Here is a 25,962-nt window from a genome sequence, read left to right as displayed (position 1 = left end):
ACCCAGCCCCCAACCCCCCTCCCATCTGGCAGCCATTAGTTTGTTCTCTGTGTCTATGAGTCCATTTCTCTTGTTTGTTCATTTGTTTTTCAGATTCCACATATAACTGAAATCATATGGTATTTGTCTTTCTCTGTCTGATTTATTTCACTTAGTGTAATACCCTTTAGGTCCAAATGGTAAGATTTCATTTATTTTTTTTATGACTAAGTAATATTCGAGTGTATACATGTGCCAAATCTTCTATATCCAGTCTGTGTATTTATCTGAAAACTAATCCAAAACACTAATTTGAAAAGACATATGCATGCCTATGTTCATTGCAGTATTATTATAATAGCCAAGATATGGAAGCAACCTAAGTGCCCCCAAATAGATGATTGGATAAACCAAATAGATGATTGGTGGTTAAAATGAAAAGGATTTCGTAGATTAATGGTAGAATCTTCATAGTTTCAACTCTGGCCAGTCAAGATGGTGGAGTTGGTAAATGCTGTGCTTGCCTCCTCTCATGGCCAAATCAAAATTACAACTAAACTACAGAACAACCATCACTAAGAATCACCTAAAGTCTAGCTGAATAGAAGTTCTACCTCTAAGGATATACAGAAGAGGTCACCTCTAGACTGATAGGAGGGGTGGAGATGCAGGACAGGCTGGTCTTATATCCATGTGTAGAGGTTAAAAATCAGGAGGGATATCTTGGCTGCGGAGGTCCCTCCTGGAGGAGCAAGTGGTTCCAGCCCCACACCAGGCTCCCTAGCCCAGGGTTCCAGTGCCGGGGAGAGAAGTCCCTATAACTCTGGCTGTGAAAACCAGTGGAGATTGTGGCTGGGTGAGATAGAGGGCTGCTGGAGTCCCAGGCAGTCCTCTTAAATGGCCCACATGTGGACTTACTGGCTGAGAGACTCACTCACTCTGAGCTCCTACGCTGGGGCAGTAACTCGAAAGGTGCCAGGGACACATAGGGAAGAACTAAGTTTTCTGGCTTCAGGGTGAGGGCTGGAGGGGCAGCTTTCTCCCAGACAGAAGTGCTGGTAGAATCCATTCTTTCTTTGTTGAGCTCTTTCCCCTCCCAACTTTCAGATGCAGGTGGCTGCCATATTTAAGTCTCCCTCAATCTGGCTATCACCGTTCATTTGCCCTACCGTGGTGATTCCCTGAGACCCCGCCCCACCCAACTTGAGGGCCCACCCAAGCTGCTTCCAGTGGCTTTTCCATACAAATAGCCTGTCATGCTGTGGAGTTTCCTAAAGTCTCTCAAAGGTTCAGAAAACGCAAACAAGCAGCATCTGACTTTGGTGTGTCTTGTACCTCTTGGTGAATAGCTCCAAGCTCAACACTAGCTGTAGCCAGCCTTGGTTTGTGGCTTGGCCTCTAGAGGCACCTCCAAGGCAGCACAGGTAGAAGACATCAGCAGATTGCTTTGTGGCTTATGCCAGGTGGCCCCAGGTATGGGGCTAGGCTGTGGCTGAACTTGACCTGTGGCAGGGCCTCTCCCAGGAGGCCCTGGGGATAGCACACTCGGTGGTGAGCTTCAGACTGAGCCAGAGCATCACCCAGCTGCTTCCAAGGATGACCCACCCAAAGGGCAGACTGGGCTGGCTCCAGAGACAACTAAAGTGAATCCTGCTTTGTATGGTCAGCCCCTGAACAACAGCACCTCCACTGTAGTCAGGGTCAGTCGTCCAATCAGCCTAAGGGTCAGTCCCTCCCATTGACATGCAAATAGCAACCAAGGCTCAACTACAACAGGAGGACACACACAACCCACACAAGGGACACACCTGGAGCACCTGGCTCAGGTGACCAGAGAGCTGTGTCCCACAGAACATCTACTACATAAAGCCACTCTACTAAGACCAGGAGACATAGCAGCCCTACCTAATACATAGAAAAAAACATAGGGAGGCAGCCAGAATGGGGAGACAAAGAAACATATCCCAAATGAAAGAACAGAACAAAGCTCCAGATGAACTAAACAAAATGAAGATAAGTAATCTACCAGGCACAGAGTTCAAAAGCCTGGTTACAAGTATGCTCAATGATCTCAGGGAGAACTTTAACAAAGAGATAGTAAGCATTAAAAAGGACATAGAAACCATAAAAAAAAGAACCAGTCAGAAATGAAGAATACAATAACTGAAATGAATAATACAGTAAAACGAATCAACAGTAGATTAGGTGAAGGAGATCATTGAATCAGCGATTTAGAAGGTAATGTAACAGAAAACACCCAATCAGAACAGCAAAAAGAAAAAAGAATGAAGACATTTAAAGGGGCCTCTGGGACAATATCAAGCATATCAACATTCGCATCATAGCAGTATCAGAAGGAGAAGAAAGAGAACAAGGAATTGAAAACCTATTTGAAGAAATAATGACTAAAAACTTTCCAAACCGGTTGAAGGCAATAGATATACAAGCCCAGGAAGTGCAGAGAGTCCCTAAGAAAATGAACCCAAAGAGGCCCACACCAAGACATAATTAAATGCCAAAGGTTAATGACAATGAGAGAATCTTAAAAGCAGTAAGAGAAAAGCAGTTAGTTACCTACACGGGAGGTCTCATACGACTGCAGTTGATTTCTTCAACAGACACTTTGCAGGCCAGAAGGGACTGGCATGAAATATTCAAAGTGATGAAAAGCAACGACATACAACCAAGATTGCTCTACCCAGCAAGGCTGTCATTTAGAATCAGACAGACACAGAGCTTCCCAGACATGAAAAGCTAAAGGGGTTCATCACCACCATTCCAGAATTATAAGGAATCTTAGAGGAACTTCTTTAGGACAAAAAAAAAAGTAAAAAATATGAATAATAAAATGGCAATAACTATATACCTATCAAAAATTACTTTAAATGTAAATGGATTAAATACTCCAATCAAAGGACATAGGGTGGCTGAATGGATAGGAAAAAGAGACCCTTACATATGCTGCCTACAAGAGACTCACTGCAGATAGAAAGACACACAGACTGAAAGTAAAGGGATTGGAAAAGATACTTCATGAAAATGGGAACAAAGAAACAAATAGCTGGGGTAGCAATACTTATACCAGACAAAATAAACTTTAAAAAACCAAAGGCTATAAGAAGAGACAAAGAAGGACCCAGTAATCCCACTTCTGTGTATTTATCCAAAGAAACCCCAAATGCTACTTGGAGGGGATGTGTGCATCTATATGTTCATTGTAGCATTTTTTACAATGGCCAAGATGTGGAGGCAGCCTGGGTGTCCATTATTGGATGAATGGATAAAAGAGGAGGTGATACAGACATGCTCGGCCATGGAAGGGAATGGGTTCTTGCCATCTGTGGTGGCATGGATGGACCTCGAAAGTGTTGTGCTGAGTGGAGTATGTCAGACAGAGGAAGACAGATACAATGTGATTTTGCTTATATGTTGAATCTAAAGAACAAAATAAACAAAACTGAAACAAACTCATAGATACAAAGAATATTTTGATACTTGCCAAATGGGAGGAGGGTTGTGGCAGGGTGGGAGAAAAAGGGGAATGGATTAACAAATTGGTTGTTATGAAGTATTCATGGAGATGTAAGGTATAGCATAAAGAGTGTAATCAGTAATAATGTAATAACTATGGTGTCAGATGGCTACTAGATTTACAGGGTGATAGATGGGAGTTGGGGTAGGGAGAAAAAGGTGAAGGGATTAAGAAGTACAAATTGCTAGTTACAAAATAGTCATGGGGATATAAAATAAAGCATAGGGAATATAGTCAATAATATGGTAATAACTATGTATAGTGCCAGTGGGTACTAGACTATTCAGGGGAATCACTTTTTAAATTATATAAATTTCTAACCATTATGCTTTACACTTGAAATTATTATAAAATAAGATTGAATGTAAACTGTAATTCAGAAGGTTAAAAAGAGGGGAAAAGGGTAAAGGGAATAAGAGATTCAAATCTCCAGGTATAAAACAAATAAGTCATGGGGATGTAATGTACAGCATAGAGAATATGGTCAGTAATGTGATAGTGTGGTACGGTGTTAGATGGTTGCTGGACTTACCATGGTGATCACTTCTTTAGGTATATAAGTGTTGAATAACTATGATGTACACCTGAAACTAATATAATATCATATGTTAGCTATGTTTTAATAAAAATCTTTTAAAATAAAAAGTATTAAAAAATAAAAAATATATAGAAACACAAAACAAATGAACAAACAAAGTAAAGTAAAACAGACACAGACTCATAGATACAGAGAACAAGCTGATGTTTACCATAGGAAGGGAGTTGGGGGGCAAGCGAAACAGCTGAAGGGAAATAAAAGATACAAACTTCCAGTAATAAAATAAATAAATCATGGGGATGTAATGTATAGCACAGGGAATCTAGTCAACAATATGATGACTGTACGGTGACAGACAGTTATTAGACTTACCAGGGTGATCACATTGTAAGATATATAAATGTCAAATCACTATGTTTTGTACCTGAAACTAATATAGTATTGTGTGTTAACTGTACATTAATAAAAATAAATAATTTAAAAAATCAACCATGTATTTTACCTCATTCATATTCTTAAAAATTACATCACAGTTTATGAAAAATTATAAACATTAGAAAAGTACAGAAAACAATATTACACCTCTGTAACTGAGATTAAACAGATACTGTTTTCCATATTTGCTTCAGATCTTTTTTTTTATTTTCGCTAAAGCCTGTAACCCTTTCCTTTCCCTTCCTTTCCCGATATTACCACTATCTTTTTTATTTAATTTTATTTTTTACATTAGTTTCAGGTGTACTAAACAACATAATGTTTAGACATTTACACCCCTTACAAAGTGATAACCTCCCCCAAGTCTACTACCCTTCTGATATAATTTATTTATATATATAATATAAAGCTTATAAATTTGCAAATACAATGAAAGTGTAAAACTACTATCTTGATGTTATTTTCTCCTTCCATTCTCTTGAAAGTTTTACATTTTCACTGCATTTCAAATTTATAAGCTTTATACTACGTATATAAATAAATTATATATGTATAGAAAATATACTTGTGTTTAAAATCTTTCTGTAAATGGTATAATACCAGTAAGTATCCTTTTACAGTTTTTTTCTCATTTAATACTCTCTTTCATTCATGCTGGTACAAGGAAATTTAATTCACTCACTTAACATCTGTCTGGTATTCCTCTATGAAGAAATCAGTTTATTACATAGATGTTCAGACATCTAGGAGACATTTAAATTATGTCTTGTATCTTGTTTAAGGAGATAGAGAAGTTTATTCATCCATTCCCTCAGAAAGATAGTTGTTTCTATTTTTTTTGCTATTACAAGCAATAATAATACATATTTAATAAATATCTTTGTTCAAGTCTCCTATGCACGTGTTCATGAGTTTCCCAGTGGCATTGCTGAGAGCAATGGATCTTTTATTGGGTCTTGCAAAGCCCTCCAAATATTGGTTATATTTTTTGACAGAAGCATATGAAAGTTCCCATTTCTTCAAATCTTTCATTCCACTTGGTATTGTCAGATTTTTAATTGTTGCCAGTTGTCGTGCAGGAGACCCTGCTTGCTGCGCCATTTGTCGTGCGGGAGACCCTGCTCGCTGCGCCATTTGTCGTGCGCGGAGGCCTTCTCGCCACGCCATCTTTCAGGCGGGGCGGCCTGCGGGGTCTCTACTCCCGCTCCCCACACAAGAATGCAGGATATGGTGAGGCCGAAAAGGAACACCCAGGGAGCCATAGGTAGGGGAGTCATACCACTATGGTCTCACTGGAGGCTGGGCCCACCGGACGCGTGACCTGCCATCCGCCTTTCCGCCAACCGACCGACTGACGACTCTTCTCCACTCTCTAGACTCTGTTTCTCTCTCTCTCTCTCTCTCTGCTCTCCTCTTCCACTCTCCTCGGCCCTCCTCTTCCGCTCTCTTCGGCTCTGCTCAGCAATCCTCCGTAGCCACAGCAGTTATACCAGCGGCCAATCGGCTAACCGGCCACAGCCGACGGCCAATCAGCCACAGCCGACGGCCATTCACCACCCGAGCCAGCACCCTTCCACGTGAGGCTGAGAGCCTGTAAACTACTTTCTGGGGCTCTGTCCCCACACCAGTGTATTGGGTATGAAATTGTATCTCGATTTATTTTGCATTACCCTGAATAGAACTGAGATTGAGCATTTTAATGGCTGTGTAGGCTTCTTCTTTGTTGAATTGCCTGTTCATATCATTTACCTACTTATATTTCAGATTGTTTCATGATATCTTACTGAATTGTTGGACTTTAAATCATATTTTCTGGATGTTAATCCTTTCTTGACCCACGTTGTGTCTTGCATTTTCATTTGGTATCCCATCTTTAGTCATGTAGAAGTTTTACATTTTAACATAAATTTATTGGTTACAAATGGTGATCCCGCCTCAATTTAGCTACTTCCAGTGACTAGAAACTTTTGCTTTTTGTGTTTTATTTAGGAAACTAAAGATATAGACAATTTCCAGCACCTTATAGCCCCCCTCTTCCCAGTTTTGACTCCCTTTTCTTCCCCCAGTGTTAATAATTTTCTTAACAATTATGATATTTAGTGCCATGCTTTTCTTTATAGTTTTACCCCCGTCTCCTATATTTTCTTTAAATGTTTTACCATTTTGTTTTTAACATTAGATTTTTAGTCGGTCTGGTATATATATATATATGTATGTATATATATAGATATAGATATAGATATAGATATAGATATAGATATAGATATAGATATAGATATAGATATAGATATAGATATAGATATAGATATAGATATAGATATAGATATATCTCCATTTACTTAGGTCTTCTTTTGTGTACTGAAACTAAGTTTTCTAATTTTCTCCAAAAAGGTCTTGCACATCTTTTGTTAATCTCTAGATATCTTATCATTGGTATTATTTGTAATAGCAAATGCTATCTTTTTATAATTACATTTGTGGATTGTTAGATGGCTTATAAAGAGATGCTACTGATATTTATGTATACATCCAGCAACCTTACTGAATTGTTCACTTTATTAATTGTAAAAGTTTGTCTTTAGATATTCTTGAATTTTTAAAATGTGGCCAACCATATCATCTGTGATTATTCCATCTTTGTTTTGTCATTTCCAATTCTTACTGGAATTCTTTTATGTACTTACCTTGTTTGGGACCTCTATTACTAGGTTGAATAGAATGAATGGTGATAGGGGCAAACTTGTCTTGTCCTTGGGTTTGAAGTGATATTTCCTAAAACTTTATCTTTTATGTTTGTTGTAGATTTTGGTAGATAGGTACTATTTATAATGTTAAAGAAGTTCCCGTCTATCCTTAGTTTGCTAACGGCTTTTAATGTTATTCAGCATTAAATGTTATTTGTACTTCTAGCTTCCTTTGAAAAGATGAAAATAATGAGCTTTTAATGAAAAATTAACATTTCTATATTCTGTGAATTTTTTTGGTTGCAGGTACTTATAGAGAGTGAGCAAATGAGGAAAGAAGCTGACGACTCAGGTCCACTCACTGAATTAGAACACTGGAAACGCGTGTCAGCCAAATTCAATTATATCATTGAACAGATTAAAGGGCCAAGTTGTAAGGCTGTCATAAATGTGCTTAATGTTGCACACTCCAAACTGTTAAAGGTAAAAGGCCTTGTTTTTTGAAGTTTGGTATGCTTCAGAACAACCAACTGGAAAATCACCCTTCTTGAACTGCTTCTTGCTTCATGTACCAAAATCATGTATTTGAAAGTGTTAAACTTTGAATAAAGCTTCCTCATATACTACAATTATTTCCAGAAATGGGAAAGGAACTTGTATAGAAATGAAAATTTAGTTCTTAATATTTCACACACCAATTTTGACAATACCACTGTGGAGTGATTACCATTTATTTTTAAATTGTTTTCGAAATTGTAAATCAATAGAAGCTCATTGAGTTCAAGAACGACGGAGCAATTCAAAAGCCAGAATGCCCTCTCATCATCTATCCCATCCCCACTATTACACCTCCTTTCTTAGAGGTCATGTTTATTAACAGTGTGGCTTGATTCTTTCCAGGTCCTTTTTTCTTTATTCTTCCTTAAAAAAAAGTATATATATACATACATGTATATATATAAAAGGATATATACATATAAAGTATATAAAAGTATATATATGTATACACACACACTCGTATATATATATGAGTATACACATATATAATATTTGTATTTTATTTAAGATGTTAAATTTTAAAAACATTTATTATACATATATAAAACAAGTAATGCATGAGTACTTTTTTGGTAAAAGATTTAAATAGTACAGGTAAAACAAATCTCTTTAGTTATCATACACCTTCCCACCCTGTAACTCCTGTTTCTAAATGATAAACACCTAGAGACAACCACAGCTCTTTATTTGTGTTTTTTAAAAATACATCTTATGTAGCATTTATATGAGTACACTAAGTACATATGAAATTGCAGTTTTGTGTTTCTAATTTTTTATTATATAAATAGCGTGATGCTATATTATTCTTCAACTTCCTTCCCCAATAGCATATCTTAGAGAGTTATGGCTGTTAGACTGAGCTGTGTAGTTTGCCAAAATGTTAGTGTACCAGGTTTTATGTAATCATTTTCCTGTTTGTAGACAGATTGTTTTCTTTCTTTCAAAAGTCTTGAGATATAATTCACATACTATTTATTTCTGCCATTTAAAGTGTACAATTCAATGGTTTTTAGTATATTCACAGAGTTGTGCAACCATCACCACAATCATTTTAGAATCTTTTAATCAGCTCAAAAAGGAACCTCGTACACTTTAGCTGTCACCTCCTATCTCTACTCATCTCCCTCTCCCTATCCCAGGCCTAAGTAAACAGCAGTCTACTTTTTATTTCTATGGATTTGCCTATTTTGGACATTTCATATAAATAGAGTCATGTAATATGTAGTCTTTTGTTACTGGCTTCTTTTACTTAGCACAGTGTCTTCAAGGTTTATCCATGTTGTAGTATGAAACAGTACTTCGTTCTTTTTCACAGCTAATAACATTCCACTGAATAGATAATATCCCATTTTGTTTATCAATTGTATGGACATTTGGGTTTCCACTTTTTGGTTATTCTGAATGATGCTGCTATGAACATTCTTGTACAAATTTTTGTGTGAAGATGAGTTGCCATTTTTCTGGGGTGTATACCTAGGAGTAGATTTTCTGGGTCAAATGTAACTCTATATTTAACTTTTTGAGGAAATTCTTTCTTTTCTATGTGTTCACAAACATTGCTGCAGTGAAAGCTTCTATACACATACATGCAAGTGTTTCCTTAGGCTGTATACTCCAAAACTTTGTCAATACTTATTATCGGTTAATTTTTTTTTTCCAATTGGGCATCTGGGAAATGGCTTGTTGTATTTGCCTCTCCTTATTAATATGAAGTTGTTAATCTTTAAAAGTTTATTGACTATTTGCATTTCTTCTATTAATTGGCTGTTTACATCTTTCCTCCATTTAAAAAAATCCACATGTTAGTTAAAAAATCCACTGATTCTACAAGTTCTTTATCACTATAGCTGTTAATCATTTGTTATATATGTTGGATGGTGCAATCCACCATGTTCCTCAGGCATGTGTACACAGGCTTGCTGGACATGAAAAGTTCACTCTGCTGATAGGTATATTTTCGTGGAATAATGTTCTGTTTTAATAACTTGACCCATTCTTGAAGATCCAGAATAATGTAATGTCACAAATAGCTAACCTAAAATAGTCACTCCAGATAGAAGCAGATTCAGTTTAAGCCTACAGACAGGATGTTCATTACAAATGTAATGAATCTTTAGCATTAGTAAAACAATTTAAGGTGTTTATAATAACTGTAAGTCTTAAATAATATTTAAAAAGATATATAAATCATCTTTAAGTATCTACTATTTTATATATGTGAGATTAGGGAAGACAGCTTGCATTCCTTTTTTTTTTTTTTAAGCGTGTTTTTTTAGGGCCCATCACCATGTGGGGATCGAACCAGCAACCTTGTTAAGAGCACAGTACTCTAACCAACTGAGCTAACCAGCTGCCCCACAGTTTGTGTTTCTTGACTAAACTTTAGTACACTGATGTATTTCGATGTTTCATAGAATTCTTATACTTTTTTTTTTAGAATTGGCGTGATTTGGATGCAAGAATCACAGACACAGCGAATGAATCAAAAGATAATGTCAGATATTTGTACACTCTAGAAAAAGTATGTCACCCTCTCTATAACTATGATCTTGTAAGTATGCTTTTAAAAGTGTAGTTTAAAAAATTACTGCATTTTAAAATAATAACGTGTGTATTGGGAAAAACTTATACTACAGAAAAGTTGTTTAAAAGATACATTTCCCTATTACATATTCGTAATGAATGAATTAAATATTTGTTATTTTAACCCACATGTAAATATATAGCATCATAACTATGTGTTTATTTGTTAAACAAGACAAATATATTAGTTTCTCACAAATGACATTTCATCACTTCTGTTGTATGTTATTCTTTAGAAGCAAGTCAGGAAGGTCAGTGCACACTCAGGGGAAGGGGATTATACAAGAGTGTAAATACCACGAAGTAGACATCACTGGGGGCCATCTGAGAGGTGGCTTACCATGGTAGATATTTCCCACTTTACAGATTAGGAAACCAAGACGCATGATGAGATAATGACTTTGCTAGCGTCACTCAGCTAATCGGTGATGCAGGACAGGATCCATTTCTAGTTTCTCACCTGCTTTTCTCATAATATTTCTATAGAGTTCCTTTAAAGAATACATTAGCACTTTCATTTGCTTTTATTTTTCTAAAGTGTATTTGTTTTTAATTTACAAATTATCTGGCATTTCATAATGTTTCATATGAAATATGAAAACTAAAGAAAACCCTCTATCCTTTCTTTAGACAGAGAGGGTAAGTCAAGGAAACTAGTATTTACTGATAACTTAGGGCAGTTGGAGTTTTAACGATGTCCACAGTCTTGAGAATACTGGCCATCTGTTATAGGCATTTCCATATATTTTCATTCTGTAGTTATAACAATCCTCATCTTGTAGATGAGGAAACGGAAACTTGAGTATTTCTACAACTGTAAGTGATGAGACTGAATTTGAACCCAGCCCTCTTTGGCATTATGGGTTGTATTTATTCCCACTTTACTATGCTGCCTCTTCAAGGTATTCTGTAAATTAAAATGCTCTCAAAATAACTTATATTAGTGTCTGGTTCACATATTCAGCATTTTCCATTCTAATTTTTGAAGAGATAGTCAAATCTTCCACATACCTGGCACCACTGGCCTTACGGCATGGCTAAGCAACCTTTTTGGGGTAGGGTAAATGCTGGTTTCATCCTAGAGGCAGGGAAAGAGGAAAAGTCTATATCCCACATCACTTTGGTTTGGAGAAGAGGGATGTGTAGGGGCAGTTCATACCCCTTCCAAGAGGGCACTGGTAGCCAAGGAGTTTAATGTGAGTGGGAAGGGAAAGGTGTGGGGTTAAGAATTCTGGGCAGGTGTGGTTCTTACTATCACGTGGGAAAACATCATCCATCAGGAAGCACCATGAGAGAGGATGGAAACACTTCTCAGAAACAGTCTTTTAATTGATTCCATAAAGAGATGATGTCCTTTAATTTATTTACAACTTATTGTTCACAAAGAAGAATTAAGCCTTTCTTAAACCTCCCTCTCTGTTCACTTCTACCCCTAGTACCAGCAATTGGACTTCTGTTGGGAATCTTTTTAAAATCTGTTTCACATAAGAACATTTTATATCACTTCTTAGATGTTTTTGTGTATATGACCATGAGTAAGAAAACCCAAATTATAGAGAAATAGAAAAATATGACTGTGGCTTGGCTCACTCTAGCTCAATGACTTGATTCCCCAGCTTTATAATGTGCAATTAAAATTTATGTCTAAGAAAAATTAGAATTATCACATGTCACAAGCGTTTGGGGCTACTCACATGAAGCAAATATTAAATACACATACACCTAAAGCCTACTCTAGAAGGACTACTTACAAGTAGCTCTTGTAAAAAGTAACAGATGAAGTGAATATAGCAAAATGCTAACATTTGTCAAATCTGGCGATGGGTATAGGTAGTCATTATACTGTTCTCTTCACTTTTCTATATATTTAAAGCTTTTCATTATAAAAAGTAAACTTGAAAGAAAGATACAGTGCTTTTTATTATCAAGAACTCTAAATTTTAAGGTATACTAATTTCAACTTCTTGGTTCAAAAGACTTGCTTAAATTCACATAATTTTCATACCTTTTTAGTTCTGGTATTTTTTTCATCCTAGTAATTTACAAAACTTTGTTCAGTTGTTCTAGTCACAGATGTACATTATTATTATTATTATTACTACTACTGTTATTTTATTGTTACTGAGCTTTTTTCATGCTTTTATGTAGGAACGTTTCAAACATTATCTTTAGAAATTAGAGAAGTACTAGTATTGAGTCATGTAATTGCTTCCCCCTCATACACCCACTATTTCTGTAGTTTCACAAATTCTTTTTTTTCCTCTCATTTTCTTTATTCTTATGAAAAGCAAACAGTAATTGCTGTTTAGTTTGTAACTGTCAGTTGAGCAGGAAAAGTGCAGAGGACCCATACTTCCATTTCTGGATAAATTTTATGAATTTTATGTTTAATGTTTCATTTTAGCATCCTAGTTTTACACTTTAGACATATCTACTATTACATATTTTACATATAAAATGTCTGAATACTGTGCATAGATAGATTAGAACTGTGCACTCAAGGAGCTACTATTATAAATAATGATGTTTAAAATTCAGATGATTTTGGTGGTTGCCAGAGCGTAAGGGGGGTGGGGGTGGGGGGTGGGAGATGAGGGTAAGGGGATCGAATATATGGTGATGGAAGGAGAACTGACTCTGGGTGATGAACACACAATGGGATTTATAGATGATGTAATACAGAATTGTACACCTGAAATCTATGTAATTTTACTAACAATTGTCACCTCAATAAATTTAATAATAAAAAAAATTCAGATGAAAGGCATTTTCCTGATGAAATCATTTGATGCTATCCCTGAGCCTTCTTCACTGGAGCTAGGGGTACTTTGTAGACTTGCCTCACTGAGGGTGGCAGGGACTCTTTCTGGACACATTTTTATTCGAATTTTTTGATAGCATATATAATACGAATTCTGATATACAAGGTTCACTATGAAGTAATGATGTTAATTCCTACAAGCCACATACAATTGATACAATTATGTCATAGTTATACCTCATACCTAGGACATAGAAGAGTAGCACATGAATCAGTAGTTGTTCTTCCTGGTTTTATTTATTCCATCACCATTTAAAAATCTTTTATGTATTTTATATTGTCCTAACGATTAAAAGGCATGCTCATTGAGGGCAGGAATGCCGTTGAACTTACCTGTTCTTCCATTGTGATTTGCATCATGGTTAAAGCAAGGTACCAAAATCTCAGGCACATAAGTGTGGTTAGGTTACAGCTGTGGGACCAGGTACTGGACCTTGGACAAGGTACTTATGTTCCCTACCTTTCTATTTGCTCATGTGCAAAATGGGAATAATGGTAATATTTAGAGTTTTATAAATCATTGTGGCTGTAACTTGACACGATCTTAGATTATTAGTTGTTTCCTTTTTTTTTTTTGGTACCACTGGTGTGAATTCAGACTGCAGTGAATGAATACAAGCTTGTGGTACAAATTCTCAGGGGAATTTATTTTCCCTCTCTCCCCAAGGAGTGGGATTGGGACATTTAAGTTTTGTTCCTGTCTTTTTCTCCGTGGCACCTTTATTTCATGCTTACCTTTACAGAGGGAGTGTAGCCCCATTGGTGGCTTAGTTTTAGGTGGGAGTGAGATGCCCCATTTTGGGCCCTTTGTTTCCTTCTTCAGTATCTTATAAAATAACGGTATAGTCTTGCAATTAGTGACGTCTTAGCTCTGATGAAATCAAACCTACCTTAAGTGGTCCTGTAAGCATAGATTAAGATGACACGTGAAGCTCTTTTCCTAGTGCTGGGCGCATAATGTATACACTCAGTATACATTAGCCATTGTTTTGTATCTGTTTGCACTTGATCTGCTTTGCTCTATGTCGTTCTACTTGTTTAACAGGTTTGTGTGCAGCTCTTCCTCTGTGCCACAACCTCCTCAGGAATTGGTTCCTTGTGTCTGGGTTTTGCCCAATGTTCTAGAACCTAGTGGCACTTAGTAGGTTGGCTGAGAAGTGAATCTAATTGCATAAGTAGAAATGAGTTCTAGTCTAATCTCTGTTTTTAACTAGCTTTCTGACCGTAAATAAGTCACTTTACCCCTCAAGATACCAGTTTCTCCATCTTTAAAAAGAGCAGCTTGAACTACTAACCCTTAAAAATCACTTTCACCTCTAAAATTTTATTTTTAAATAAACTTGTAAGCAACAGTAGTACCGAATTTTCTTCACCCAGTTTCTTCTGTTAATATCTTGAATTACCTTGGCACCTTTGCCAAAACTGATGTCCTTTTTCTGTTCTCGGATCCAGTCAAGGTTACATCATTGCATGTGGTAAAAATATGACTTTAAGATTAAAATGTTATACTATTTTATGTAAGTTTGGAGTTTTGAATATTGGAGGATATTGGTCATTAAACCTGTAAACATATGATAGAATTCACTTAATGTATTTCAATTTTAGGTTTCCATGGCACATGGAATACAAAATTTGATTAATGCCATCAGAATGATTCACAGTGTGTCAAGGTATTATAATACCTCAGAGAGAAAGACCTCTTTGTTTATCAAGGTAAGTTTTTGAGGGAAGAAGTCACACATGTAACTCTGAAAAAGTTGACAGTGTTTTCCCTCTGAGCCAGAAAGAGAAATGGGAAGTTTGGGTGCCTCTCAGAGTTCTGAGTTTTAATACTCCCAGTGGACAAGAAAAGAAGGGTCTTGACTAAGGTCCATTGTACATAATTAAAGGGCTGCTTTTCTTCTTGTCAGAGGTAAGCCCCGAGGCTTTTGGTTTAAATGTAGCTGGTGTCTTTATAATTTATTCATCCCAAATAGTTTTGCTCAAGGGCTAAGAATTGTGCCTACTCTTAACAATTCTTCTTTAGCTACCCCCACCAGCACTGTAATTGGTGCAAAATCTCTACGTGTTGTGCCATATGATTAATTATTTTAAATTGAAAAATCATCCAAGAAACATACAAATTGAATTTCTTTGTAAATGATGCAAACAGAACATAAGTATATAAAGTAGCAGTCACATTTCAACTTTTTTCTAAAAAAAAATCAAAGGATAGATTTAATCATTATCTGTGTCCTAGACAAGGCAAGGACCTTAGGATTCTTCCCTGTCACTTGTCTCCCTCCTTCCTATTTATGTTCCACATTGAGATTTCTAGTTCCATATTATTGTTAATATTTTTTCAATATTATGAATCAACAAGTATTCATACTAAAATCTAAGTAGTGCTAGTTTCTTTGATCACCTGTTTTGTGATTTCCACATCTTCCTCCGTCTTGGATTCATTACTTCTTTTGTTGAAAAAACCTTCTCAAGTGGTTCTTTCAGAGAGGATCTGTGTGTGGTGAACCTCCTGAATCCCCGCATGTCTGAAAATAGCTTCATTTTGTCCTGTCACTCAAATATTAGTTTGACTGGGATTCTAAGTTCAATGTAATTTTCTCCTGGAACTTTGAAGCTATTGTCTACCATCCAGTATTGCTGATGAGAAATTTGATGCTTATCTGATTATTTTTCCTCTGTAGGAAACCTATTTTATTCTCTTAGGAAGCTTTTAGGATATTTTTTTCATGCTTGAAATTTCAAAATGATGAGTTTCTTTTCACATTTATCTTGTTCTATACTTGCTAGGTTGTTTCAACCCAAAGACTTTCGTCTCTCTTCATTCCTGTAAATTACTTATTTTGCCTTGGATTATTCCTTATCTACCTGTTCAGTTTGTTCTCACCCCTTGAACCTAACTTCCATTTCTCTTATTTCTTTTTGGTCCATCTTTGTCCTTTGACCATTTTTTTTCTTTTATTTATTTTTAAATGTGTTTTTCCAGGACCCATCAGCTCCAAGTCAAATTGTTTTACCAATCTAGTTGTGGAGGGTGCAGTTCACAGTGGCCCATGTGGAGATCGAACTGGCCACCTTGTTGTTAAGAGCTTGTGCTCTAACTAAGTGAGCTAACCGGCCACCCCTATCATTTGACTTTTGAGCTCACTCATTTGTTCTTCATTTATGTCCCAATTGCAGGTCAGTCCATCAATAGATTTAAAAAATTTTGACAATAAAAATGTCAATTTCCAAGTTTTCTGTTTTTCATGGTGTAAAATCCTCTCATATCTTTCTGAGGAATTAATTTAGTTAATAAAAGATATTTTAAAAGATTTTACATATATCTTTTCTGTATTTCCGAATCTTTGTTGAGTTCACTGCCTCTCTTACTATGTTTTCTTCAGTTGCTTAGTGATTCTTGGTTGTCTGGCCATCTTTGTATGGGAGACTCCTAATTCGCCACCCTGTTCTGTTTCTTGTAGTCAGTCTCTTGTGGGGGAGGGGTGTGACTTACATTAGGCGGGAAGTGTGAATAGCATTTTATCTGATATGTCCTCCTGGTGTGCGGTAGCTACCATGGGCACAACCACACCTCTCCAGTTCACACTGATATTTGTTCTTTCAGCATACGTCACTTTTGCCTGCTGTACAAGTTGCTCCAAATTCAGTGTGCAGGGATATAACTAAGGGTCCCCTCACATTGTCTCCCATCTTGAAAATCTCCCATAACTGTTCCGTCTTCACAATAATCTTCTCCAGAATTGGGTTCTGGTTTTCTCTAGTCTTTCTTTTTCTTCCTTAGATTTGAATCCAACTCATATGCTTTCCATATTTCAGGAATTCTCCAAAATTTCTGTGTGTCAGCCTGCCTGCCCTCTTGATCTAACCTCTGAACCCTTTAAATAGCTATCTTGATTTTTTTTCATTACTAGGGGTGGGATTGTAAGAGGTGATTAACTTTATATTTAGTTTTCATGTTGAAGGATGGTGAAGCATTACACTTCGACTGGATCAAGATCTAATTAGAGGAGAAATAGACGAGTGGAAAATATAGTTGACTTTGAAATTTGTGGTCCCAGTTATGTTGACTTAAATACTGTAGGTAAATGTGACTGGGTTTTTTGTTTGTTTGTTGTGACTGAAATATGTATTTCTTTCTGTTTAATGTACTGTAATTAATTCATTTTATAAGTTTACTATTTATCATTTTTATGCTTGTAATTTTAAAAAATTATAATTATTTTGAACTTACATTTATTTTAGGTAACAAATCAAATGGTGACAGCATGTAAAGCCTATATTACTGATGGAGGAATTAACCATGTATGGGATCAGGAAACACCACTTGTACTAAAGAAAATTCAGGTTTGTATAAGTATTTTTATTTTCATACAGTAAAGCTTTTATCATCTGGCCCAATTTTGTTTACATTGTGCATTCACAAAGCATGTTAATTTTGATCAAACATTGTACAAAGTAGCATGAGAATATAAAAAGGACTTCATTAAAATTGTCTACTTCCCTTTATATTTAGTGCTCCTTTTAGGGTGTAATTGAATCCTCATCTTCTCCCTGGCTGCCTTTATCAGACACCTCTTGTGTGCTTTTTTGTATACTCTGGCCCCCACTTTTCATTCCAGCCCGTTAATTTCATTTTCATGCCTTTTTGCATTGGCTAGGACTGCCCTACATCCTGAAATAGACATGGTGACAGTTGGCATCTGATTTTGATTTCTTTTGAAAGATAATGTTTCTAATATTTCCCAGTTTAGTCTGATGTTTTCATAGGTTTTTAACACGTTGCGTACGGAGGGGTTTAAATCCCTCATACCCCTCTGTTCCGGCAGGTTTTTAAAAGAAACTACTTTAAAATGCACTCTTCTCTTTAAAGCGTAAATGCTTCCATGTCATCTATTATTTTTCTATGGAATTTTTTAGGATTTACTCACCTATGATGTTAGTAATCCCTCCTGGTGTGATACTGCAGAAAGCAGCTTCCTTTGTTATTAACGAAACACAAATAATTCAATAAAATGTGCAAAGTAAAAAGAGTCAACAGTAAAAACGAGAATTCTCGTTATCCGTCCTTAATGCATGGCTCAGAAAAAAACGAAGATTCTCATGATCCGTACGCAACGTGTTAATACATTGATGATTAGATTAAGACAATTTTATTCCTAGTTTTAGTACTAGGTGATATTTTTTAAAGTTATGAATGAGTTTTGAAAAAAATTTTTCTGCACATATATTTTGAGATGCTTATAAAATTTTTCTTCTCAATCTGTTAATGTGATGGATGATATTTTTAGGTTTTCTAAAATGAAACAATCCTAATGTCTACAGGATAAACTCACCTTTGTCATGGTGTAGGATCTCTTTTTATTTTATTTTATTTATTTTTTTCCCCTTTCACCCCCACCCCCATCTCCGAGTCAAGCTGTTGTTTCTCAGTGTAATTGCAGAGGACGCAGCTCCCTGGCCCATGTTGGTATTACGATCATTACGCTCTACCCAGCTGAGCTCACGCTGGCTGTCGGCTGCTCAGGCAGCACATGGCAGCTTACACTGGCCGCTCACAGCAGCCCAGCTCCAGGTTGAGTGGTTGTTCTCAATCTAGCTGTAGAGGGTGCAGCTTAATGGCCCATGTGGGAATCGAACTGGTGACCTTGGTGTTAGGAGCACAGTGCTCCAACCACCTGAGCCACCCAGCTGCCCCCTAGTATCTCATTTTAAATACTTCAATTCAGTTTGCTACAATTTTGTTCAGGATTTTTTGCAACTATATTGATGAGGGAGATAACTTGTAATTTTCCTTTCTCAGACTGTCCTTGTCAGTGTTCTGGCACTCACTAAGATATCAGAATGAGTAGGTGTGGAGGAAGAGAAGGAAGTATTCCCCCCATTTTATTCTAAGTTTGTAGAAAATTAAGTGACATGTTTTTTAAAAGTCTGAAAGAAATGACCACAGCAGGAAGGCTCCATCTGGAAATGGTCATTGGCTGTCTTCGTGTGCTGGTGGAGCCAAGGCATGAGGCTGGGACTGGGAGGTAGAGCCAAAAAGGGTGCCCACTTCCCTCCACCCAGGACGTGAACTACTGCTCTCACAGGGCTGGCCCTGAAGACTGCCATCTCCATGCTCTGACCTCTGGCACTCTGGAGGATAGAGTTGTCAGAGGAAACAGAAGATGAAGAATTGCAGTTAGGATAGTTTCTATTGCTGAAACACCTGATTCCAAACAATGGAAGAACTAGGACCATTATGCGGTGCTTGGAGTTGGCCATGTAAGATACAAAGTTACACAGAGTCAGGTCAGTGCAGCTCCTAAAGCAATGGTTTTAAAACATCACCAAAAGCAGCTGGTGAATCAATGAAAGAAGTAGATAGTGACTACCCCACTTGCATAACTAAAGCTTACTGGATGTCTGATGCAGTGTAAAAGGAGAATTTAACAGTGCAGATCTTACTTTTGATAACTCAGTTCCTTCTAAAAGTGAGGCAAATAACAATTTCTTTGAAGTGTTTCCATCAGGGTTTGAAAGGAATTCCAGATAGCACCCCCCCCCCCAAAAAAAAAAAGTTCCTAAACTTGGTGATAAGAATTTACCACTTGAAGATGTAGAGACATTTTATTTCTTCTGGTATAATTTTTATTCTTGGAGAGACTTAATTTAAGTGAAGAAAAAAGCAGAATGTCATGATGGGAAGAGAGATTGCAAAGCAGAACAGAGCAACAAGGGCACAAAGGAAAAAAGAAGACATGAACTGAACTTAGTTGATAATGCACATAGCTGTGAGGTAAAGATAAAAATGTTCAAAGAAAAAGCCAAAAAAGGAGCAGAGCATAAAGCACAAACAGAAGGAAAAATGGAGGGAGCAAGAAGCTAAAGAAAAACAAAGATGAGCTGGATTAGAAACTGCTTGTATAGCTAAGGAGAAAGAAGAAGAGGAAGTTAGATAAGCATTATTGGCAAAGAAGGAAAAGAGATAGAGAAAAACCTTTAAAAGGGAAAGGCAATATCAAATCATTGTGTTGTATACCTGAAACTAATGTAATGTTATCTGTCAATTATATCTCCATAAAAAAGTGAAAGGCAGCAAAAACTTCAACATTCATGGAAGACCTGAATCACTTTTCTGATAATGAGATGGCACAGTTTAAACTGATGATGAAGTGAAAAAGCTTTATGATAAGCTCGAACTAGCCAGTTTACAGTACTTACATGAAATACATTATTATCTACAAAAGAAGTAGGGGTGGCTGTTCTGGTAAAACGGACAGAAGAAATATATGAGCAAATTAGAAAAAAAGAGAAAGCAACGCTTGTATGTCACAAGCATCTAAGAATGCAGAAGAATTAACTGTGAAAGGTGCAAATGGCAGTGAAAATTGGTCAGAAGAAGATCTGCAATTACTAATTAAAGCTGTGAACTTCTTCCTTGTTAGAACAAATTCAAGATGGGAAGTTATCACCAATTATGTGAATACACATTCTTCTTCTGGAATCAGTAGAACTCCCAGAGATGTTATTGGCAAAGCAAAGAGTCTCCAAAACTTGAGCTTCATCAAAAAGACGACATGGGATAATGCCTCAAGCCGACAATACAAGATCTTCAAAACAATTTGAAAGTGCAGGCACAGGTTTAACCTCTTGGACAACAGAACACAGAAGCTTTTGGAATACATTTTGAAAACATATCCAATAAACAACCTGAAAGATTAGAAAAAAAATAGCAGAAGCCATTCATTCATCCATTTTGTGTATATACCACAACTTCACATACACAGTGGAATACTATTCGGCGGTAAGAAAAGATGAAATAGGACCATTTGTGACAACATGGATGGATGTTGAGATTATAATGCTAAGCGAAATAAGTCAGATCGAAAAAGCAGAGAACCATATGATTTCACTGATATGTGGTATATAAACCAATAACAACCAAAGAACAAGACAAATGAGAAACAAAAACTCAGACACAGACAATAGTGTAATGGTTATCAGAGGGTAAGGGGGGAGGAGGGTGGTAGATGAGGGTAAAGGGGATCAAATATATGGTGATGGAAGGAGAACTGACTCTGGGTGGTGAACACACAATGTGATTTACAGATGATGTAATACAGAATTGTACACCTGAAATCTATGTAACTTTACTAACAATTGTCACCCCAATAAACTTTAATTAAAGAAAAATAGCAGAAGGATATCTGACAGGACAAAAAAAGCACTATCTGAGATGACAAGAAGCAACTTTTTTTTTAAATTAGTTTCAGGTGTACAAAACAATCCAATAGTTAGACATTTCACCCCTCACAAAGTGATAACCTCCCTCCCCCAATCTATTGCCCCTCTGACATTGTATATATCTATTACAATTCCATTGACTCCATTCCCTATGCTATACTCCATATCCCGTGACTATATATATTAAATTATAGTTGACATGCAATATTATTCAGCTTTAGCTTCAGGTGTACAGTGCAGTGGTCAGGCATCTACCCCTTTCATGAAGTGATCTCCCTAATAAGACAAGTGCTCATCTGACACCCCAAAATCTTTACAACATTATTGATTATATTTCCTGTCTTTCATATCCCTGTGGCAATATTGTAGTTACCAATTTATGCAGTCTAATCCCTTCCCCTTCTTCTTCATCCCCACCACCCTCCCTTCTAGCAACCATTAGTTTTTCCTCTATATCTCTGAGACTACTTCTGTTTACTTTGCTCATTCAGTTCTTTAGATTCCACATATAAGTGAGAGCATATGGCATTTGTCTTTCTCCGACTGACTTATTTCACTTAGCATAATGTTCTCTAGGTCCATCCATATCATTGCAAATGGTAAGATTTCATTCTTTTTTATAGCCAAGTAATACTCCATTGTATAAATGTACCACAGGTTCTTAATCCAGTCATCTACCAATGAGCATTTCAGTTGTTTCCAAGTCTTGGCTATTGTAAATAGCGCTGCAATAAACATAAGCATATATTTTTTTGAATTAGCATCTTGGATGTCTCTGGATAGACATTGAAGAGTGGAATTACTGGGTCATAAGGTAGTTCCATTTCCAGTTTTTTGAGATACCTCCATACTGACTTCCAAAGTGGCTGCACCAATCTGCAATCCCACCAACAGGGCACCAGAGTTCCTTTTTCTCCACAACCTCGCCAGCACTTGTTGTTTGTTGATTTATTGATGATAGCCATTCTGATGGGAGTGAGGTGGTATCTCATTGTGGTTTTTATTTACATTTTTCGAATAATTAGTGAGATTGAACATTTTTTCACATGTCTGTTGGCCATCTGTATGTCCTCTTTAGAGAAATGTCTGTTCATGTCCTCTGCCCATTTTTTAATTGGGCTGCTTGTTTTTTCAGTGTTGAGCTGAATAAGTGTAAGGGAAGTAAAAGAAAAAATAAACATATGGGATATCATCAAACTTAAAAATTTTTTCACAACGAAGGAAACGATCAATAAAACAAAAAGGCAGCCTACTGAATGGGAGAAGATATTTGTCAATGATACATCTGATAAGGGGTTACTATCCAAAATTTATAAAACACTTAGACAATAAGGAATATGTTCAGATGGTAAAAGCAAAGAAGGATGCTTAAGAGAAAGTGCTTGATGCGGGCAGAGTCACAAAATGACTTAATAACAATCTTTGTTGTGTGTGCGTTTAAAAAATAAAACTGACGAATAAAATACCTAGGAATAAATTTAATGAAGGAATTGAAAGATCTGTACTATGAAAACTACGAGACATAGTTGAAAGAAATTGAAGAAGACAGAAAGAAATGGAAAGATATTTCGTGTTCATGGATTAAAAGAATTAACATTGTTAAGATGTCCATATTACCTAAAGCAATATATAGATTCAGTGCAATCCCTATCGAAATCCCAATGGCATTTTTCACAAAAATAGAACAAGAAAATCCAAAAATGTATGGAACCACGAAAGACCCTGAATAACCAAAGCAATCCTGAGGAAAAAAAGAACAAAGCTAGAGGTATCACATGCCCTGATTTCAAATTATACTACAAAGGTACAATAATTAAAACTGTTTGGTACTAGTATAAAAACAGTCACACAGATGAATGGAACAGAATTGAGAACCCGGAAAGAAAACCCACATATATATGGACAACTAATTTACAACAGAGGAGCCAAGAACATACAATAGAGAAAGGATAGTCTCTTCAATAAATGGTGTTGGGAAAACTGGACAGCCCATGCAAAAGAACAAAACTAGACCACTATCTTACACCATACACAAAAATTAACTCAAAATGTGAGACCTGAAACCATAAAAAACATAAAAGAAAACAGAAGTGCTAAGGTCCTTGACATTGGTCTTAGTGATGTTTTTGTGGATTTGACTCCAACGGCAAGGGAAACGAAAACAAAAATAAACAAATGGGACTACATTAAACTAAAAAGCTTCTGAACAGCAAAGGAAACCATCAAGAAAACAAAAAGGCAACCTATCGAATTGGAAGAGATATTTATTACAAATTGTACATCTGATAAAGGGTTTATATCCAAAATACATAAAGAAGTCATACAGCTCAACAAAAAAATACAAAAACCTGATTTAAAAATGGGCAGAGGATCTGAACAGATATTTTTCCAAAAAAGATGTACAGATGGTCAACCAGTGCATGAAAAGATGTTCAACATCAGTAATTATTAGGAAAATGCAAATCAAAACCACAATGATATATTACTCTTGGCTGGTGATTTCTCTCAATATATTTTTAAAGATTTTTATTAAAATATAGCTGACATACAATATTATATTAGTTTCAGGTGTATACGATTCAACATTTGTGTACCTGAAGAAATGTTCAGTAAGTCCAGCAACTATCTAACACTGGACCACGCTATCACAATATTATTGACTATATTGCCTATGCTGTATGTTACATCCCATGACTTGTTTTATACCTGGAAATTTGAACCTCTTATTTCCCTTCACCTTCCCCCCCTTTTTAATTTTCCAATTACAATTGACATTCAGTATTATTTTGTATTAATTTCAGGTGTATAGCACTGTGCTCAGATGTCCATACAACTTAAGAAGCTATCCCTGAGTAGTCTAGTACCCACCTGACACACACAAAGACACTACCATACTACTGACCATATTCCCCTACATACCCATGACCACTCTGCAACCATCAATTTGTACTTCTTAATTAACACTTTCAGCTTCTTCACCCTGTCCCCCAACCCCCTTCCCATCTGTCACCCTGATAAATCTAGTACCCAACTGACACCACACACAGTCACTGCAATACCATTGACCATATTCCCTACTCTATACCACACATCCCCTCAACTACTTTGCAACAACCAATCTGTACTTCCCCATCCCTTCCCCTCCTCCACCCATTCCCAACACCCCTCTCATCTGGCAACCATCAAAATGTTTTCTGTATCTATGAGTTTGTTTCTGTTTTCTTTGTTTATTTTGTTCTTTAGATTCCACATATAAATGAAATCACATTGCATCTGTCTTTCTCTGTCTGACATACTCTACTCAGCACAATTCCCTCCATGTCCATCCTTGCTGCCACAGATGGCGAAAACCCATTCCCTTCCATGGCCAAGTACTATCCACTGTATATATGTACTGCCTCCTCTTTATCCATTCTTCCATCGACAGACACCCAGGCTGCCTCCACATCTTGGTCATTGTAAACAGTGTTGCAGTGAACATATGGATACACATGTCTCCCTGAAGCAACACCTTGTGTCCCCTCAGATAATTACTCAGAAGTGGGATTACTGGGTCCCTTTCTGTCATCTGCTACAGCCCTTGTTCCAAAGTCTACTCTGTCCAGTACAAGTACTGCTACCACGGCTCGCTTCCTTTTCGTTTCTGTTTTCATGAAACATCCCCTTCCCATCCCTTCACGTCCAGTCCACTGGGGTCCCTCGGTCTGAACTGAGTCTCTTGCAGGCAGCCATACAAGGGTCCTGTTTTCCCATCTATCCAGCCACACTATCCCTTGATTGGAGCATCCAATCCATCCACATTTCAAGTAATTGTTTGATATGCAGTCACTGCCATTTTATTCATATTTTTTATTTTTTTTTTGGTCTTAAGTCCCTGTAGCATTCCTTGTAATACTGTTTTGGTGGTTAGGACCTCCTGTAGCTTAATCCTGTCTGGGAAGCTCTTTATCTGTCCTTCCTTTCTAAATGATAGCTTTGCTGGGTTCAGTAATCTTGGTTGTAGGTCCTGCTTTTCATCACTTTGAATATTTCCTGCCAGTCTCTTCCGGCCTGCAAAGTTTCTGTTGAAAAATCTACTGACAGTCTTATGGGAGCTCCCTTGTAGATAACTAATTGCTTTTCTCTTGCTGCTTTTAAGATTCTCTCTTTGTCTTCTTTAACCTTTGGCATTTTCATTATGATGTGTTTTGGTATGGGCCTCTTTGGGTTCATCTTGTTTGGGACTCTGTGCACTTCCTGGATTTGTATATCTATTTACTTTGGCAAGTTAGGAAAGTTTTCTGTCATTATTTCTTCAAATAGGTTTTCAATTCTTTGCTCTGTCTCTTCTTCTAGTACCCCTACAATGCAAATATTAGTACACACGATGTTGTCCCTGAGGCGCTTTAAACTATGCTCCTTTTTTGGATTCTTTTTTCTTTTTGCTGTTCTGATTGCGTGTTTTCTGCTACCTTATTTTCTAAGTTACTGATTTGATCCTCCACTTCATCTAATCTACTATTGATTCCCTCTAATGTATTCTTCATTTCTGACTGGTTGTTTTTTATGTTTCCTATCTCTTTGTTGAAGTTCTCCCTGAGATCATTGACCATCCTTAATAACCAGT

General features: G+C 36.6%; 1 protein-coding gene and 1 pseudogene across 1 annotated transcript in view; both read left to right on the top strand.

The window, feature by feature from the left end:
* DNAH8 (dynein axonemal heavy chain 8) overlaps positions 1 to 25,962 on the top strand; it is a 358,656-nt gene that overhangs the window by 25,240 nt on the left and 307,454 nt on the right. The window contains exons 8-11 of the mRNA XM_074332879.1: positions 7,475 to 7,651; positions 10,164 to 10,277; positions 14,736 to 14,843; positions 17,376 to 17,477. Coding sequence (XP_074188980.1) covers positions 7,475 to 7,651; positions 10,164 to 10,277; positions 14,736 to 14,843; positions 17,376 to 17,477 — 501 coding nt within the window. The remainder of the gene's footprint in view (positions 1 to 7,474; positions 7,652 to 10,163; positions 10,278 to 14,735; positions 14,844 to 17,375; positions 17,478 to 25,962) is intronic.
* LOC109458122 (dnaJ homolog subfamily C member 2) lies at positions 19,141 to 20,802 on the top strand (annotated as a pseudogene).

This window comes from Rhinolophus sinicus, linkage group LG05 (assembly GCF_036562045.2).
Source record: "Rhinolophus sinicus isolate RSC01 linkage group LG05, ASM3656204v1, whole genome shotgun sequence".
In the NCBI taxonomy this organism is placed as follows: Eukaryota; Metazoa; Chordata; class Mammalia; order Chiroptera; family Rhinolophidae; genus Rhinolophus; species Rhinolophus sinicus.
This window is presented reverse-complemented; position numbering and strand designations above follow the sequence as displayed.